Source organism: Panthera uncia, chromosome D1 (assembly GCF_023721935.1).
Source record: "Panthera uncia isolate 11264 chromosome D1, Puncia_PCG_1.0, whole genome shotgun sequence".
NCBI lineage: Eukaryota > Metazoa > Chordata > Mammalia > Carnivora > Felidae > Panthera > Panthera uncia.
The window spans coordinates 23,537,057-23,549,973 of NC_064808.1; the positions used below are offsets into that span (position 1 = coordinate 23,537,057).

A 12,917-nucleotide genomic window follows, 5' to 3' on the forward strand; every position below is an offset into this window, starting at 1 on the left:
TTCTGGGAGAAGATAAGTAAAAAATGAAGGCTTGAATAACAGCAAGGGGGATACAGGGGAGGGAATGGGATCAAAAGGTAGCACAGAGGCAAAAACACCAAACTCTGGCAACCAATGTGGTGCCACAAACAGGAGCATCAGGAAGAGAAAAAGGAGCTGCTTTAGAGGATGGGGCGCCTACCGCACGAATGCCTGGGACATACTAACGGCAAGCACCCGGAGATCCACCACCCTAAAGCACCTGTCCCCTCCGTCAGCATCAAGGATCCCAGAACAGGGATCCAAGCTTCCACACGTGCACACCTGAGGCTTTCTACCCCATGCAGGGATACCTACTACCCTCTCGACATCTCACTCCATTTCCTATTGCCTAGTCATTTCAACAGAACAAACACAAGAGCTTTCCCATCAACAGGCACCTTTCTCAACACGACCGAGGACAAGACATGCTGTCTTCACCTTCACAGTTCTGACAGTCTTGTCCTGCTGCAGCACTTGGCCGAGGAGGATGTGTTTTCTTGCTGTTTGTCCTTTGTTGCTCACGGAGATGGTTTTGCTGTTTTATGGATTTAAAAGGAATGTAAAATTCAAAAAGAAAACAATACACATATTGCAACAAAAAACATGGATGATAGGGGAGCCGGGGTGGCTCAGTTGGTTAAGCGTCCAACTTCGGTGCGGTTGATGACCCGGTTCATGGGTTCGAACCCCGCGTTGGCTCTGCACCAACAGTGTGGGGCCTGTTTGGGATTCTCTCTCTCTCTTCCCCTCTCTCTCAAATAAATAAATAAACTTTTTAAAAAGTCCTTATTTGGGGCACCTGGGGGATTCCAGTCGGTTGAGTGTCTGACTTAGGTTCAGGTCATGATCTCACAGATCCTGAGTTCGAGCCCCTCATCAGGCTCTGTTCTGACGGCTCAGAGCCTGGAGCCTTTTTCAGATTCTGTGTCTCCCTCTCTCTCTGCCCCTCCTCTGCTCACACTCTGTGTCTCAAAAATGAATAAACGTTAAAAAAAATTTTAAAGCCCTTATTTTTAAAAAATGTGGATGATAAAGTTGAACACAATCTCAGAAAAATAGAGCAAAAAGAGAGGAAAATAGGAGAGAAGGGAATATAAAATAGGAGAAGGGATCAGAGATCAAAGAAATTCAACATCTGAAAAGTGGACATTCTAGGAAGAAAGGAAAGAGGAAGAGAATTGAAGGAAGAGAATAATCAAAAAATAATTCAAGACAATTTCTCAGAACTCTGGACATAGTTTTCCAAACTAAAAGGCTACTGAAATGCCCAGTATAAAAAGACAAAAACAGTCTTATGTCAACACACATCATCATACATTTTCAGAATGCTGAGGATAACGAACTTGCATACATTTCCTTCACAATCCAGCCATGCATGCCACCCCCTCCAGGGTCACCTCTCCCCAGCACAATCCAGCCCAGCCCCCTTCCCACCCATCTCCCCCCAAATAGAAGTCAGACCAGGTCCCTCCTCTGTTTCAAACCTTCTGTGCTCTCAGAAAAAATAAAAATAGAAAGAAAACAGGGGAATTGGACTTTAAGACCACTTCTAAAGTCGGATGACTCTCATGAGCATTAACATTTTTGAATGAATGGATAAAGGATTCTGCTCTACAGACAGCTACCAAAATGGAGCTTTTCTTCTTCCTACCTCCCTCCTCGAGGCTTGTGTTCTTTTCCCTTTCAGTTTGACTTCAGTCATCAATGCGCTCTTTTAATGCGGATTGTTGGTCATACCAGGATTGTATGAATGGCTCCGGAATGAGATCTTTAGTGGAAGAAGTCATAACAAAATTTCAAAAGAGCAGTTGAGAAGTAGGTGAAGCTTCCAAGATTCTCTCAACTCTCCATGGGGCTATGGTGAGGAAAAGAAGGCAACGTGGAACATGGAACCATTCTATTCGATTAGGTTAGGTGTTCCACATTTGCATTGGCCATCAGACTATCATGAGTCTAGGAAGTAAGAACTTACATATTCCTATACAGAAGTTGATAAGGTGAATACAAAAAGTGCCCAATATATGTCTAACCAAACTGACTAGATGAAATGGATCTCCGGATTATTCAAACTGATACACTTACACTTTCAGGTTCAGTAAATACTTATTGAACACCTACTTTTCTCCGGGCCCTTTTTGTCAATAAAAAGGCAGAGTAAGCCCATGCCCTCTTGTAGCTTATGTTCTCATGGAAGTGTCTGATAATAAACGAGGCAAGGTAGGGTAGGGATGTGTAGTGACAGGGTGAAGGTTGTGAGAAAGAAATTGCTTTGGATAGGGTGGTCAGAGACACACTTTGGGGAGATACATTTCACCGGAGACCTGAATTGTGACAGAATCCAGCCATACGAAGACCAGGGAAGACCAGGCAGAAAAAATAACAAAAGTAAAGAAATGGAAGTGGTGTGTTTAAAAAATGAACAATGAGGGGCACCTGGGTGGCCCAGTCTGTTAAGCATCTGACTTTGGCTCAGGTCATGATCTCGCAGTTCATGAGTTTGAGTCCCATATCATGGTCTGTGCTGACAGCTCAGAGCCTGGAGCCTGCTTCCGATTCTGTGTCTCCCTCTCCTTTTACCCTTCCCCCATTCACACTCTGTTTCTCTCTCTCAAAAATAAACATTTAAAAAAAGAGAAAAATAAAAAAGAATAGGAACTGATGGGAACGTAACAAAAAATGAGGAAGACAATTCAAGATAAGATTGGAGAGGTAAGCAAGGGCCATAATATGTAAGGGCTGGGTAGGCCATGGTCAAGAGTATGGATTTCTCTTCACATATGGAGAAATATTTTTCTAGAAAATTCATAATAAGACTGACTATACTATTGTATTCACTCACCATCAACTGCCAAGAAACAAGCAAATGAAGTTTTTTTCAACTGTTGTTTTCACATTTTATTTCAACCATACGGTTGCTGAGCACTAAGGAAATTTTCTTTTTTAAAAAATTTTTGAAATTTTTAAAATTTTGTTTATTTACACATTTATTTTTTAATTTAGATCCAAGTTAGTTAGCAGATAGTGCAAAAATAATTTTAGGAGTAGAACCCAGTGATTCATCCCCTATGTATAACACCCCGTGCTCATCTCAACAAGTGCCCTCCTTAATGCCCCTGACCCGTTTAGCCCATCCCCCCTTCCACAACCCCTCCAGAAACCCTCAGTTTGTTCTCTGTATTTAAGTCTCTTATGTTTTGTCCCCATGCCTGTTTTTATATTATTTTTGCTTCCCTTCCCTTATGTTCATCTGTTTTGTCTCTTAAACTCCTCATATGAGTGAAGTCATGATATTTGTCTTTCTCTGACTAAAGAAATTTTCTTTTTCTTCTTTCTTTTTGAAATGAGGCTACAGTTCCATCACGTTCATGGCAAAAGAAAAGAGAATCCTTGATGAAGGAATCAAGGGAATTCAGTATCAGATCCAAAGATCTTATCCACTTTCTTGTGCTGATCCACTTGAGGTGGAACCTGAAAGCATACGATCGCTCAATGCACGGGCCACCACAGAGAGCAGGCAGGACGGCGTTGCAGGCTTGAGGCGAAATGGTCTCTATTCAAGCCAGCTTGTGTTGCAACTCCTGCGTTATTTCAAGACGCTTTTAAACTGTTCATGTTCTTCCCTCCCATTTTGGTATATACACATACACACACACAGACATATATATACACACACATATATATATATATACACACACACACATATATATACACATATATATACACACATATATATACATATATATATACACACACACATATACATATATATATATGTGTGTGTGTGTGTGTGTGTGTATATATATATATGCAGGTGTTCCCTTCTATCTTTTGCTCTTTATTAATCTTACCTCTGATGCCACTCCCTAATCGAGGTGTGCATTATCCATCGATACAAGTGCAGGCTTCTTCTAAAGGTGCTTGGTTAGGGGTTTGCCAGCCGACGTAAAACGAACCATTTACATCAATTCAAGGGATACCTAAAGCCGAAAGTCATGGAGGAGCATTTGCTAGTTAGGGCAAGAGTCACGGTGCAACTATTTCACGAAAGCAAAGGCTTTAAGGAACCCATTTTCCAGTGTCGCTTTTGCTGTAACGCACAATTGCCCCAAGTAATACAGGAACCAAAAATTGCTAAAAGGAATAAAGCCAAAACCTAGTGCACCGGCTACCCAGACGGAATGCTCTGTGGTACTGTCCGCCTGCATTTAGCCTGGCTGCTTACTGAAATACTCCACTAAAATGCAGTTCTTAAACACATAGAAAGATAGTGTTTTTTTCTATTACAAAACATTTAAGTCCATAAAATTGAGGTGTCTTAAAAATGGTGACGTCTTTTTTTTTTAATTCAAAATACCAAAATACTGCATATATATTGAGTCAAGTGAGTTTCTGGTCTTGTGAACAATTATATCACAATGTGTTGTCTCCTCAAGTCAGCGTGTAGACAGATTGTGTGCTAAAATCTTGTCTTCTTCTCACAGTTGCTCTTCCTTTCCCACACTGTATCAATCAATAATCCTTGCTTGTTATCGCTTGTCCTACCTCAAAATCTCTAATCAAATCCCTCCACCTCCACCGCCTTGATTCGGCTCTTATCTCCCATACAAACTATTCCAAGAGCCTCCAGCCAAAAACTACTGATTGTCCTGAGCAGGCTCATATGTCACCTCCCCATGAAGATTCCCCAGCTCTCCATCCATGATTAAACAACTCCACTTGCTTTGCCCTGGTAACCTTTGGTATACACCGCTCCTACAACACAGATTTCTCCCTCCTGCAGTGCTGTCAAAAATATGCAAGCCATGTGTGCAAATTTAAATGTGCTAGTAGCCTCATTAAAAAGGTAAAAAGAGGGGCGCCTGGGTGGCTCAGTCGGTTGAGCGTCCGACTTCGGCTCAGGTCATGATCTCATGGTCCGCGAGTTCGAGCCCCACGTCGGGCTCTGTGCTGACAGCTCAGAGCCTGGAGCCTGTTTCAGATTCTGCATCTCTCTCTGACCCTCCCCTGTTCATGCTCTGTCTCTCTCTGTCTCGAAAATAAATAAACTTTAAAAAAAAAAAAGGTAAAAAGAAATTGATGCATTTTAATAATCCATTTTATTTAACCTGGTATATCCAAAATATTATCACTTCCACATGTAATCAATATAAAGCATACAATAGTCTATAATTTTTCATTTTAATTCTTCAAAATCCAATGTGTGTCTTACATTTATAGCATTAAAAAAAATTTGTTTTTAACGTTTATTTATTTTTGAGACACAGAGAGACAGAGCATGAACGGGGGGAGGGTCAGAGAGAGAGGGAGACACAGACTCTGAAACAGGCTCCAGGCTCTGAGCTGTCAGCACAGAGCCCGACGCGGGGCTCAAACTCACAGACCACAAGATCATGACCTGAGCTGAAGTTGGATGCTTAACCAACTGAGCCACCCAGGCGCCCCATAGCATTTTTAAATTAGGTACTAAGTTGTCATAAAAAATAATTGAATTGTATTTACCTGTCATAAAATTTACAGATGAAAACGTACAGTCATGCACCCACGTTGTTCCAAACCTACTTGAAAGTTTTACAGTAACTGCATCAAATGGCAACTTTTTCAAAAAAAAGAGTTGTGGGGCTCCTGGGTGGCTCAGACGGTTAAGTGTCCAATTCTTGATTTCAGCTCAGGTCAAAATCTTGCAGTCATGAGATCGAGACCCCATCAGGCTCCTTGCTGAGCATGGAGTCTGCTTAAGATTCTTTGTCTCTCTCTCTCTCTCTCTCAACCCCCCCCCCCCCCCCCGCTTACATACTCTCTCTCTCAAATTAAAAACAAAACAAAACAAAAAAAGACTTGTGCCCTTTCTTCCTTTGTCACTGGCCTACAGTATATTGCTTTCAAGTGTACAAAATAAGGATTGGATATTTGTATACACCGTGAAATGGTTACCACTGTAAGTCTAATTACCTACCATTTGTCCCCTTACAAAGTTAATACAATGTTATTGACTACATGCCCCATGGTGTACATTACATCTACTTTTTAATTTAAAGTAAAATTAACATTTAAAAATCAGTCCCTCAGTCATACTAGCTATGTTTCAAATGCCCCAGAGCCCAACGTGCAGCTCTTGTCTATTATATTGGACAGTGTAACTCTGCTATAATTAGTGTGTGGGTCTGTCTTCCCCACTAAATCAGACCGTGTCCAATTTACTATATCGTCCCCAGCGCCTAGCTTAATGTTTGGCATGTAAATGGTGTTTTATGAAAGCTTGTTGACTAGATAAAGAAAAAGAGAAGTGGGAGTCACTTGACTCTATCCCAACATTAAATCAAGAACATTCTCTATGAGGAATGTAAGAGGCACCCACAAGCACAAGCCTGCGTGAAAACTCATTAAGCCTTCGTACATTTGATTTGTCACTGATCCCTTTAATAGTAAAAATTACTTTGACATGCTATTCCCCCCTTTTGTGCCCTCACTGTTCTTTTCTCCTTCCTACACATTTATGCGTATTCCTCACAATTAGCAGTTCATAATATGTTTCCACATTCTCCAGTTACCTTCTCTGTCTAGGTCTTGCCTTCTGAAATTATATGTTAAGCTTCTGGAGATAGATAGACATCATTCCTTGTACTTTGTAACCATCATCACACACACGGCTTAACGGCAATAATAAAGTACAAGAAATAAACATATGACACATAATCAATTCTCAGATGCCTTCTTTCTTGGCAAAGCCTTTCCCGATCGATCCTAGAAGCCCAGCCTCTCGGCACTCACATTCACACGACTGTCTCTGCATGGCCGGGACCAGGGACCTCCCGACCCCATCGGTTCCTCTCTATGTGCTACAGTGTGCTTTGATGCTTCACCCCCAAGGAGGTGGGATGTGGTTTCCAATCTTGGAATAGCCGGTATATTACTTAGTTGCTGTGCTCTCATCAAAATGGACCCTTCTGTTCTGTGCACCGTGGGCACCCTGGCAGGACAGCTGAAGCTGAAATGGGACGGCAAGGGTGTCCCGGGGCACTCTGCACAGGTGGTCCCCTGGGAGGGCGGCTGGAGCTGAGGCAGGTGTGGGCCAGGAGGTCCCTGAGCTCTCTGAGCAGAGGGTACCCTGGCGGGACAGCTGGAACTAAAGCGGGTTGCCGGAGGGGAGGGGGCTGAGGGGATGGGCAAAACAGGCAAAGGAGACCGGGAGATACGGGCTTCCGGTGACAGCAACAAAAGGCGCAGCATAGGGAATACAGTCAAGGTTGACGGTATAGCAGCATCGCATGGCGACACATGGTAGCTACACTTGTGGTGAGCGTAGCATCATGTACAAACTTGTCCAATCACTACGTTGTACACCTGAAACTAATGTAACGTTGTGCGTCAACTATACTCAAATTAAAAAAAATTTAGTTAAAAAAAAAAAAAAGAAGAAGCCCTCTGTAGGCGTCACTTCCTGTCCCCATCTGCCACCTCCATCTCCCCCTACCTGCCATGGGATTCAGCAACACCATGACAGAAGAGAACCCTGTAAGTGCAGAGATCTCTTTGGTCTTCTTAGTTACATCTCCCTACAGATAAAAACCCTGACTGATCAACGCACAAGTAAATTTCCACAAAGGGAGTTCTGGTAGGTCTACCTTTTATTCCGATGCTGCTTGCATAACAACACAGTAAACATTAACACAAAGATGTCTTGGTGAAATCAGGCGTGGGGTTCCTCTAAATCTGTGTTGGTGATCTGCCTCTGTTGCTTGGATAGCTCTGTGATCGCCTCTCTCTCGGCAGGCGTGAACTTGGGGGTTAGTGTCACAGCATCATAATCAAATTCTTCATCAAGTGAGAAGGGCTGAACTTCATCTCCAAGTACCTGTAAAAGGTAACAAAGGAGAAAAATCCTAGAATCACTGTAAACAAAGAAAAAGTTGAAAACATAAACTCCCTATTAATATTTAATTCAACTTTTTTTCAGACTTCAGCACTCTCTGCTGATTAAGATGTTTTTAAGTAAAGGAATACATTCAATTATTCAATTTGACCTAATTTAAGTCTCTTGATATGCCCCATTTGTACCACCCTGAATCTGAATGAATATCATTAACTAATTCCACCCATGGCAAGAATCAGAAAGTCTCTCTTGCACACATTCATTATATTTTTACCACTTGTAGTGTTAGGGCTAGAGGCATATGGAAAAACTAAGAGTTACATTAGAGAAGATACACCTTAAGATTTTGATCAACCTTAAATACACCTTCACCATTTACTAAAAAAAAAAACCAAAAAAAACCAAAAGCAAAACAAAAGAAAACAAAAACACCTTATATCAGTAAAGTAATTTTCAAGTTTATTTATTTTGGAGAAAGGGACAGGATGAGCAGGGGAGGGGCAGAGAGAGAATGACAGAGGAAGAATCCCAAGCAGCCTCCGCACTGTCAGTGCAGAGCCTGACACGGGGCTCCAACTCACGAAACTGTGAGATCATGACCCAAGCCAAAATGGCTAGCCAGACGCTTAATCAACTGAGCCACCCAGGCAACCCTCAGAAAAACTATTTTCAAAGATAAAAATACTCTACACTCAATAAACTTACTTCTTCAGAAACTACCTATAATTTTTGGGCCAATAACAGTGGGATTAGTATCATCTTTAAAAATCCAGGATCCCTTTTTCCTACCAAGAATTTTTAAAAATTGTTTTAATGTTTATTTATTTTTGAGAGAGAGAAAGAGAGAGAGAGAGAGAGAGAGAGAGAGAGAGAGAGGCACAGAATCCAAAGCAGACTCCAGGCTCTGAGCTGTCAGCACAGAGCCCGATGTGGGGCTCAAATTCACAAATCGGGAGATCATGACCTGAGCCAAAGTCAGACCCTTAACTGACTGCGCCACCCAGGCGCCCCAATCTCCTACTAAGAATTTTTAAACTTTTGCAGAATTTATCTACAAGTCAGAGTAGCTGCAAAGCAATGTAATAATTTTGCACCTATTTATTCATAATCTGTGAGTTTTAAAGACTTCCTAGAGGAAGGTAGATAAAGAAGCATATTTTCCAATAAACAAAAAGAGAATACCTTAAATCACATTGTATCACCCCTTAAAGAGACTCTCCAAAAGCAAATGGTGTGTGATACAACGAACTTATCTAGCACCTCTGTGTTGTAATATGTATGGTGATACTAAAATAATTGAAAACCATGGTTTATGGAAGAATGAAAAAAATATGCCCTGAAGCTATAATCAGCTTTAAATATTCTTGCATTCAAAATTATCTCATTGAGTGGATTTTGCAATGTTCTTGAAAATAGAGCACGTAGCTGAGAAGCTATGTGCTGTTATTAAAGGTGAAATAAAACACATGAAAAGTGGCCATCCCCCATCTATTTGGCAAGCTGCGTCTCGGGGTTAGGGGTGCAGTGCTGACAGCAATCACATAGCCATGTACCATCCTTTCTCAGTAAAACCAGCAAGAGAACAAATTTCAGAGGCTTGTTCACTTCCTCCTCATTTCAAAGTGTCTGCGCGCTCTCCTGACAAAAGTAATGACGGGAGCTGCTGCTGAGTGAGTTCCCACCACGTGCCAGCCCCGGTACCAGGAACGGCGTGGGCATTAGCAGTAATCTTCAAATAAGCCGTCTTCTGAAGCTCTGAAAGAGTAAGCCACTTGCCCAAGGCTACACAATTAGTAAGGGAGAGAAGCAAGATTTGAATCCAGGGCAATCTGCTTTCGCTAAATCTTTACCTTTTCAACAAAAATACCAGCAAGAATTAACCTTGAGCTTTTCACTAAGCCAAGTCATACATAGCTCTTTGGAAGAAAAGAATTTTTCTAAATAAGCTAAGCAATTCTCAGAGCTTATGATCAAAAACACATTCAAGGCTCCATGTAACACCGTGACTGCCTTCAAGCGAGTGGCTGTACACAGGAAACCCGTGAGTCTGCGGCGTAAGTGGATCTGTCCATTTTGGTCAGTTTCTAAGGTTAAGTTAAAGCGACAGAGTGATAATATTGTTAAGAACATCTCAAATGAGGAAACGTATAAACAAACAATGCTACAATATGTTCATTTCCTGAACATCAGCTTCCCTGTCATTTCTACTTCTACTCAGCAGTGAGCACTGGGGCTGGCAGGCCTGGCCACATTGCGTCCTGAGCTGATTCCAAAAGATCCTGGCAGAGGACGAGGAGGAACCCCATCTCTACCATGTATCCAGTCTGATGGGATTCTTGCTGCCCTTTCATGCCCGGTTAAAGTCCTGGCACCTACTTGTCCACCAAGTTTCAAGCCGCAAGTACCCATATGGGCCTACAGCTCTGGGAATTTGAAACCTCCACCCCCACTCTGGTCTCTAAAACCTACCTAGACCTTACTGGCCACTCTCACTAGATTAGAGGTTGCTTTGTCTTCACCCACCTCCCCTCGAGGCTGGAATGCGGTTTCAAAGAAGACAAATCCCTTTGCCGTGCTAAAATCCCAGTGATGCCGGACCACACTCCTCACATTCCCCCTACACAACACATAAACAACTCTCATGTTCCCACCCCACTCCCCTTGAGTTGCTCCCTCCATAAACATTTATTGAATGTGTAATATGTATTAGATATGGGGAACACAGGATGAAAACAGCAAAACCTGTGTCCACAAAGTTTCCTAACTTCAGGGAGAAGATAGAAGTAAATGAATGATTTCAACATCATGTGCCATGCTCTCCAACAGAGCAATGCAAAAAAGGTTAGAGAAGCACAGAGGGGAAGTGCTGAAGCTTACCTTACCCTCAGCTGAGTATTGCCACTCTCTGAAAAATCCTACTTGCCTCCCTACTCATCACCCCACTCGTGACCCACCTTGTATTAGCAACCCAGACAGAGTAAGGTTCACATGGTGGACATCTAGACTCTCTGATAAGGGCTCACTCCCATAGCCAACTTAGCTCTACATATGGTCTAACCCATCACCTCCCTATTCCCTAAGGTCCCAACATATCTTAGAGCCGTAATATCCAACATTACAGTACTGGAGATGTAGAAGTTTATCCTTAAGTGGGAAAATCTTATTTTCCTTTAAGGTTTTTTTTTTTTTAATACACAAATTTTTCTCTGTCATGGAGCATGATTCTTTTCATCAATCATTTGGTACTAGCCAAAACAAGAACAAAAAATAAAGTTTTTAGCTAGTCAATAAATTTGATGCCAAGGCAAGAATTATTCATTCATAATACGCTTAAAGCTATAAAAGCATACTTAAAAATATAAATTTCTTCACCTCGAAGCTGAATTATTAATGGTAGCTGTTGTTAGATTAATTCCCTAGGCAATCAGTTAAATGCTGAAATACAAAAGCAAGAAACCAGGAATATCAATAATTGTTTTAAAAAAGAATGGAATAATTTCATATTTGCAATGCCAAAATGTGATGATACTCCAGACATTTTAAACCATTTGGGGATATCACTGTAATGTGGCCAGTATATCCCTGATTCAAAAATGTCGGAGGATGAGCCTCCTGTAGTCATTCAGATATTTTCCATTCTTTCCACAAACACTATGTTCCTATTAAATTCTAGGCTTTGTGCTCGGTGCTGAGGATACAAAGATGAAGACTTGTACGAAATCACAGAGAAAGGAGATAGACATATGAACAAATTAGTACAGTAAAATACAGTAAGTACAAATCACATAGTTAGGGAGTATTGGGAACAGAGAAGGGATACCTAACCCAGCGCAGACTGGAAGGCAACGGGAAAGAATCAGAGACGGCTTCCTGGCAGAGGTGATATCTAAACAGAATCTTAAAGCGTCATATCAGTTAACAAGGTTGAGGGAAGAAGAACTTTGCAGATAAGGAGAGTTCTAGGGAACAGGCCAAGGAAATAAGATACAAAGTCTCACATGTGAGGCTCTGCAAGTAGTTAAGTGTTAATGTCAAGGTAGAGAGAAGCGAGAGACAAAGGTGGTGCCAGATCATGATGGTCTAATATGCTGTTTATCCTAGAGATGATGAAGTCACTGAAGGATTTTTTAAAAAATTTTTTAACGTTTATTTATTTTTGAGACAGAGAGAGACACAGCATGAACGGGGGAGGGGCAGAGAGAGAGGGAGACACAGAATCGGAAGCAGGCTCCAGGCTCTGAGCCGTCAGCCCAGAGCCCGACGCGGGGCTCGAACTCACAGACCGCGAGATTGTGACCTGAGCTGAAGTCGGACGCTCAACCGACTGAGCCACCCAGGCGCCCCAATTTTTTGAAAGCAAAGTAGATACTTGGTCATCTATGCATTTCAGACGAATTCCTTCATGCATTCAAATTTTAACTGAGTACCTATAATGAGACAGTGCTGGACAGATAGGTCTGCACAAAACAGAAAGATGCCCGGCCCTCTTGGGAGGTTATATCTAGATAGGTTCCTTTGAAGATTACAAAGGGTAGATCTGGAGTCAAGGAGGCCAGTTAGGAGCCTGCTGAAGCAGTCCAGGCGAGAGGTAATGAGAACAGGAAGCTGAGAGCCGAGATGTGAAAATATCAGAAAGTAAAACTGGCAGCACTTGATGACCGATCTGGATATGGAAAGGGAAGGAGGGGATGAACGCAAGGAGGGAAGCAGGTGAAGAAAGGTAAGCTGTTTCTAACATGCTGATTTGAAGGCACCTAAAGGAACCCAGATAGAGATAACAACAGGCAACTGAAAACAGAAACCTGAAGCTCAGAAAAAGGTCTGAGGCTGGAGATACACATTTGGAGGCACAATCATAGAAGGTGGTAGCCTAGAGATAAATGGATTCAAGTATGTAAGTGGGAAGAGGTTTGGCACAGAACCCTGAGCAACACCACCTCATCGGGGATGGATGCAGGGAAACCCCCAATGGAGGCGGGGAAAGAACAAACAGAAATGCACAGAGCATCTGCGGAGAGCAGTGAGG

At 42.1% G+C, this 12,917-nt stretch overlaps 1 protein-coding gene across 8 annotated transcripts in view; it reads right to left on the reverse strand.

The window, feature by feature from the left end:
- Nucleotides 1-7,628: 7,628 nt before the first annotated feature.
- Nucleotides 7,629-12,917, reverse strand: part of IFTAP (intraflagellar transport associated protein) — a 66,121-nt gene continuing 60,832 nt past the window's right edge. For 7 of the 8 annotated variants that reach the window (XM_049647932.1, XM_049647912.1, XM_049647961.1 and 4 more), the window contains one exon: nt 7,629-7,873. In XM_049647932.1, the coding sequence (XP_049503889.1) occupies nt 7,709-7,873 (165 nt within the window). In that variant the 3' untranslated portion in view covers nt 7,629-7,708. Of the gene's footprint in view, nt 7,874-11,263; nt 11,327-12,917 lie in introns of all 8 variants that reach the window. The other variant, XR_007461450.1, reaches the window with a different exon arrangement.